A 7,207-nucleotide genomic window follows, 5' to 3' on the forward strand; every position below is an offset into this window, starting at 1 on the left:
ATCAATTTTTGACCTCCCGCCCCTATGGCTCTCGCGTTTCACTACTACACCGTGAATGATTAGGAAAAGGGGAGATTACTCTCAGAGATTAAGGACCCAAAAGTCCGTATAATCTCGAATCCTGTTCGATTAAAATTTCTTCATTAGCCACGTTTGGGTAACGTTTAGCCGTGTTACAAATCTAATGAAAGATAACGGATAGGAAAACGCTGTATATATGACGACTCTCTTAAGACCCGCTTAATGTAGGTGGGTATCTTTGACGATTCTCTTGTGTGGTCATGCATAAAGCTCGTTTTAGACAGCTTACCTAATTTCGTGCACCAATATTACACGTGCCACACACAGGAATGTGCATAACTTGACAAATACGTCGGTGATTTACTCTGTGCTCTGTGGTTTTGCAATATGCATAAAATATGTGTTCTTGCACTGGATCGTTTGGTATTACTTTGTGAACATGGGAGTGAAGCGTTGTTTTACTTCAGCCGATTATCGGTGTTTTCAGGTTTAGAGGAACATGATGTGACCCTCAGGCCTGTTGAGCAATGAAAACAGAGGCTCACTGTATGAGATACCTAATAATTAATTAGGCATTTAGTTGCTGTATTCTCTTCGTGCCGCTTGCGAAAACTATACATGTTTAAAAAAAACACGTATGCAATTTAACATTTTATTTAACACTTTTACGTACATAGAGGCACACACAGTCATTCGCATTTTATCAAAATAAACACCGCCCATATGACATTGTTCAGTGTGAGTATTTTCGTAGTCCAGTGCAATCCCTGGGTATTAAAGCACACAAGTCTCTCCTTCAACTTTTGTACATCACAGCTATTGTCTTTTTTCCACCCACTTTACTTCGAGAACTATCTACAAAGTTTCATTGTGGGGGTAAGGCTTTCAAAAGAGATACATTTTCCGGTTGCGAGCTTTGCCATTTGCCGGCGTCAAAGACGACCTCATCCTCGACAGCTACGCTGTCAACTTCAGATAGTTCGTCAATATCACTACGCCTGTGATATGGCTGAGGATCACGTGGTCTGGCCTCAAAAAATTCCACGACATCTCTTGAGTACATCAGCTTGAAAATGAAAAGAAAAAATGGGGTATTTATATAATTCATACGACAATATGACCGTTTATTTAAATCTTGCGTGTATATCTGTATGCGAAATAAAATAATACAGTCTAGAAAGCATCGCCTCACTTTTTGCACAGTTCAATACAAACCCCTCTATAATGGAAATCATGAGAATTAATTGTGAACTCACTATACAGTGATAAAGTTGTGATAGACTAAGTTTGTCTAGTTTTGTCCACTTTATTTGCGGACAAAGGATATTGCTATTTTCGATTCTCTTTTTCTCAAGACAAGCAATCCACTTGTAAAAATCGTCCGTTTAAGAAAATGGGGAGGCTTTAAACCGGTTGTGCTGGCGAATTTGTCCGACTTAAGAGCCTCTGAACCGCTCATGTGACTTGGAGGGAGTGAGGGCTTGTGGTTTAACGTCGTACTTAACAATTTTTCAGTCATATGACGACGAAGGAACCCTTAGAGTGCATGTAATGTGCCTCCTTGTTGCAGGACGGATTTCCACCGCTCTTTTATCTAGTGCTGCTTTACTAAAACACCTTACCGAAGATTAGTAAACCCCATCCGCCCGAGCCATTATACTGATAAAGGTCGTAGCATTATCCCCTTTGTGCTGAACGCCATGGTCTTAAGGTCTTAGGTGTGACTGGATCGAGGATTAATCCTGAATATACCGCTCCCGAAGCGGACGCTCTACCAACTGTGCTATCGGGGCCTGTCGTGTGACTTGGATGGTGTATCAATCTTCAGGATGGGCCTTCTCTTGCATGAACTTAACCGACGACACTAAGATCATAGCTCGACGCGGGCGTCGAAAGGCGTGTAAAATTGATTCTATGAGATAAGACTTTGCTCTACTACACCATTTTGGGCAGTTCAGATGTTCTGATTTTTGCTTACCTCCTGTATTATTTAAATAAAAAATGTATTTGTATATTTAATTTACCTCGCCTCTGGTCTTAGCGAGAGTCTGGAGGAAGCGGTTCAGCTCGAACTCTTGCTGCTCGGCCTGTTCAATCCCAGACGGCGTGAATAACTTGGGAGCTAGAGAAAACAGAATGGATAATAAAAATCTTCCAAATTGTGACCATTAAATAGCAGTCGGTGTATGGTGGATACAATAGTAGGAACGAGTTTGTCACTTTTTAAAACAATGAATATGAATGCACAATTAGACATTAGCGCCAGATTTGTATACAGATTCCATATAAAGATTGTCATAAATCTCTCATAATCACAAAGTAACAAATTGACAATACGTTGTCATATATACCACTGCTGGCAAACATATAATACACCTTGAGAGACTTAATAACAAAGCACGCGATAAAAAGCGCCAAGCATAAATTTGGATTTTTTTTTCACATTTACGTCTTTCACGAACTCTTTTTCAAAAATTTGCTGAAATGTTGTCTAAGAGGTATGGTTAATAAACGGAACGTGAACATGGGCAGCTGGCACCCTGTGGACACCCTATCTGTAATCTTATTCAGTAAACTTTGCAATCTTTTCTTTATCTAGCTAAAAGTTAAGCCCAATAACTGTGACTGCCCCGGTGTCTTGCAACAGAAGTTTGGTGAGTTTTGACATATTATTAATCCATGTGTAAAAATGATTACCGATATCAGGTGCATGGATAAGATGCAATACTTTCGACACATTAAATAATTCATGCGTAAAAATGTGCCCGATATCAGGTGGATATAAATCAATAGTTTTGACACATTATTCGGGTGTAACAGGTGATAGTGATATCGGTGGTAGTCAGCGGAGTTCATGCACTATGTTGTGCGGGGACCTGGGTGTATAGAGCATTGCTTTCTTATGCACGGTAATGGATTGAGATCATTTTCATGGACTTGGTTATAATTTTATTGTTCATTGTTGTAAAAGTTCATCTTTTCGATACCGGTTTTTAAGTTACACTGAACATCATTGCGCAGATGTATCGCCAGCATGGCTTTGACTGCATAACTGCTTAGTATTACAACACCGTGATCATATGTCGTGCACATAGGTGTTCTGCAGCTCTGCTTCATGACTGTGTCTGATTCAGCTTCAGCCGGGGCTAGGGACTGTATATTCATCGTGTTGAATTAGTTCGCCATGTTGGATATATGAATAGTTGCAATCAACGCGAAACTGAGATACACATTTTGTTATCGACAACTGATATTCACGATTGGAATACTGATTTCACTCAGTCGCCTAGAACCTACCGTACTTCTTTTCAACATCGTTGTTGACCGCTGCTCTTTGTGTGATTTCGTCCTATTTTTCATACTTTACATACTTTCTTAGTTTTTTGGTCGATTGTGTAAACGTCGTTTTGGGAAATGGCCTTGTGATTATTGACGTGGAACGACCTTATTGGTTGGCTGCTGGTATACGGATGTCTGTTTCGACGCATGGATTCATTGGCCTCGCCGGCTCAGATGTTAAAAGCGTTGTCTCGCTGCCGCTATATCAGACTCTTGACAAATGACTGAGGTCTCAAATTGGAAACCATCTTGTGTTTTTCTGCTGTGGTCTGAAAGCTAAGACAGGATGGCAGGAGGCTGTGTTTCAATGGGTGTGTGTGATCATTTAGCCATTTATCAAATGGTCCTCGCCGCTGTGGTTTTATTCTTTATTTTGTATAAATAAAGTCTTTTATTATTTTTTACTCGGGACATTCCGGTGTTCACCACCCATTACGCTCGCAGCCGTCATATATAAAAGTGACATAGTCTTGAGCGAGGCGTTAAATACCACTTAAATAAATAAATAAGCATTGGTGTTGATCCAGCCGTAGCTCTGTTCAAGCAATATATTCTCATTTGTACATGTAGTTAACTGAAATCGGTTCTCTATACATATGATCATTAGGACCAATCCAGTATTATGTATCAGGGAATCTGAAAACTTCTGGTTACTGAGCTGAAAAAATTTAAATTTACATAATTATCGAAACATGTAAGGAGATTTTTGAAAATCCTTTGGTTCTTTTGTACTTGTTCGTGGTTTTTATGACTGCTGGTTATTTGCTTTTCTGTTGATGGCTTATAATCTGCTCAGAGGAAAATTCAGATGCATCGTATAGCAATAACAATAACAGTCGTGTGGTTACAAAGTGCCCGTAGGCTGACATTACGTACGGTAGCCATATGTATACTAAAGGTCGGGCTTCGTATCAAAACAGGCTCCCACTGTAAGCTGGTCAGATCCACATATATGTGCTAATAAACCGAGCAATGCCTCTGTCTGTGCACGCATGTGTTTGTTTTTAGTCCACGTGTACCAAAGTCCATCACAATAAATACAAACCAAGATAACAGCATATTTCACTACATGTTCTACCAGCAGTGTGTAGAAGTTTATCTGTACATCATACGATTATATTAACTGCACATGCCGCTGCATTACTATCGTATCATATTGGGTAGCACACTGGTATATTGTTTGAAAACATTTCACGATCTTTGCATAGCTGGAGTCAAGTATAGGAAAATGTGCCATGTCAAAGCAGGAACGACAATGTCACGGGTTTATACTACTGTAGTAATCATTGAGGTCTGTTGAATTAGACTTCTAGAGCGCTCACGCCGTGTCATGGTTACCATGACCCTATGTTGACTTTACATATACATGAGGGTAAATCGTCCAATCTGCTGCTACATAAGTTGAGGGTTTTTCCCTAAGGTAACATTGATTCCTGAATTATGAATGAGGGCGATGACTTAATCACGATGCCAATTGTAGAAACGTTGACTAATGTCATGCGATTACTAATATATAACATAGATTTTGATGAAGAGTGTTGATAGTTGCTTAGCGGTAGCTTGTTTTGCTAATGACAACGTTGATGACGTAAGTGTAGACTATAAAGTGCACGATGATGATAACGGCTTGCGTTGATATGATGCAATGATGACGAGGAATCAATGATGACGAGGCTGATATCCGATAACAATGATGATATGAATGATGCTGATGACGTATATACAGGATAGTGATAAATGCTAGTGTATCTCATTTCTTTTGCTGACAAAAACAGAGTGCCATCGTATTCACCGCTTACCTTCTAGTTTAGGAATGTTCTCATCACTCCATCGCTTAGCCTGGCTGCCTGAGCCCTTGCCATACCTGGCCAGTCCCTCCCGGAGTAACAGGAAGTCCTTGTACGTCCTTTTGACGTAGGTCTTCCTGCCGTCTGACCAGAGAACCTCCACGGCGAAGTCATAATGTCTCTTCTTCCCTTCTTTTCTCTCGGCGAATCCCGTCACCAGGGCGTCCCGTATGTAGATGTTAAAACACGCCTTCGACAACCATACATGTGAGGCCATAGTATGTAGGAGTGGATGAATGTCGTGGGTTAATACGTGTGGTTTTTAGGTCTCCATATCAGGCTGGAGACCCCGGGGTGTACCATATGTCTGTGCGTTGCGGGACAACCTTTGCCCCTCCCCAAGATTAAGTATATGAAACCTATACTGCGTCCTTACTCACATGTTATCAGCGAGGCCCGCATGTGTACAATTCAAAAATATATTCAGCATTTACATCTGTCATCAAGATGGGAAATCGTCATTAGATGGGAATCCAGCAAAGATGTCTAAACCATCTCCAGCTGATACTCCTCGGTAAGTCCGTAAATAAGTTCTGTCGTCCGAAAACTTCTGCACCATGCAGGCGGAATATTCGAAATTACAGTTACACGTAGACAAAACCCTCAGCCTCCCGGATTCGTCTCCCTTCACAGCTTAACAATATCGGACACAACATGGCAGTTGGGCGACCTTTGTTGCCGCGACGACGTTGCGTGAGTTGGTCACACCGAACCACTGAACGTGAGTTACGTGTCAGGTTTAGTAAACTTTTGAATAAATTTAAGGTATCCTTCAAACGATGATACAGTGAAAACGCGTGGTTAATTGTGGCTATTAAACGTTTTAATTCACAGATCTTGCTTTTATTAAAGCTTTCCAATAGCCAGCTATTCGCCAATAAATGTACCTTCTATACTGCTCATGTGTTTCATATAGGGTCTATATTACGAACTTTGAATCACAGTTTTATCTGCGCTATTGTGGATACACGACAAAAACTGACCCCAATTCTGTTTTGCTTTTGTTGCATTCCGTTGGTGACAAGCGAGGTAGGTTCTCATTCGAACAGTACTTATAGCCGATGACATAAACCATATGTGTATGTTTCATGGCCATATATGTAACTCAATAGAAATAACTAGTACATGCTACACACAGCCGGTGTCAAATAACAATCATCTCCCCCCAGTCTCACGGCCATGTGTTTGTTTACACACACAACCCTTTCCGTACTCTCTCCACGACAGATCATTTGACCCTAAATAGAAGACATGCTACCTTCCTTTGCGTGAGAAGAGTAGCTCCTCGTCTGATATGGCCACACTCAATATGATAATATTATATGAGTGAGTGAGTGCTTGGGGTTTAACGTCGTACTCAACAATTTTTCAGTCATATGACGACGAAGGAATCATTAGGGTGCATGCACGTGTAATGTGCCTCCTTGTTGCAGGACGGATTTCCACCGCTCTTTTATTTAGTGCTGCATCACTGAGACGACTAACCGAAGGCAAGTAAGCCGCCCCGCCCGAGCCATTATACTGATACGGGTCAACCAGTCGTTGCACTATCCCCTTCATGCTGAACACCAAGCGAGGAAGTTACAACTTCCTCTTTTAAGGTCTTACGTGTGACTCGACCAAGGATTGATCCTGGATCTACCGGTCCCGAAGCGGACGCTCTACTGTGCTATCCGGGCCGGTAAATAATATTATATGATACGGTCAAGAGTCCGAATCCAGGCTGGTATACTGCACTACTCATCAACAGAGATAGAATGATCGATTGGCCATGTGAGAAGACATGCTAGAGTAATGATTTTCTATTTTGTGATGATCATTATATTTGTTATATGCTAAATTGATAGTTAATAGCTAAATTGATTATTTGGTAAAAAGATTGTTAATAAAGTATAACAAGGTACGATAAAACATAAAATTTTGGGGTTTCGTGTTTAGTTGGTTGATAACGCGGTGCGATAATGTGTTTTAATAACACATGAATGGAACCTAGAACCGCC

The 7,207-nt window shown here is 40.8% G+C and overlaps 1 protein-coding gene across 1 annotated transcript; it reads right to left on the bottom strand.

Moving 5' to 3' along the window:
- Positions 1-687: 687 nt before the first annotated feature.
- On the bottom strand, positions 688-5,436 carry LOC135475008 (SH3 and PX domain-containing protein 2B-like). The gene is made up of 3 exons (XM_064754737.1): positions 5,160-5,436; positions 2,046-2,143; positions 688-1,087 (listed from the first exon to the last, which is right to left on the bottom strand). Exons 1-3 carry the CDS (start codon positions 5,422-5,424, stop codon positions 887-889), a joined length of 564 nt encoding a protein of 187 aa, XP_064610807.1. The 5' UTR covers positions 5,425-5,436; the 3' UTR covers positions 688-886.
- Positions 5,437-7,207: the final 1,771 nt, after the last annotated feature.

The sequence above is a fragment of the Liolophura sinensis genome, chromosome 9 (assembly GCF_032854445.1).
Source record: "Liolophura sinensis isolate JHLJ2023 chromosome 9, CUHK_Ljap_v2, whole genome shotgun sequence".
Taxonomy (NCBI): Eukaryota; Metazoa; Mollusca; class Polyplacophora; order Chitonida; family Chitonidae; genus Liolophura; species Liolophura sinensis.

Bases quoted from the DNA above. Each gene is read 5' to 3' on its own strand.
- LOC135475008 (XM_064754737.1), bottom strand. From the start codon at position 5,424: ATGGCCTCACATGTATGGTTGTCGAAGGCGTGTTTTAACATCTACATA. The intron at 2,144-5,159 runs GTAAGCGGTGAA...TGTTTTCTCTAG, and splicing joins GAACATTCCTAAACTAGAAG to CTCCCAAGTTATTCACGCCG. The intron at 1,088-2,045 runs GTAAATTAAATA...TTCATTTTCAAG, and splicing joins TCGCTAAGACCAGAGGCGAG to CTGATGTACTCAAGAGATGT.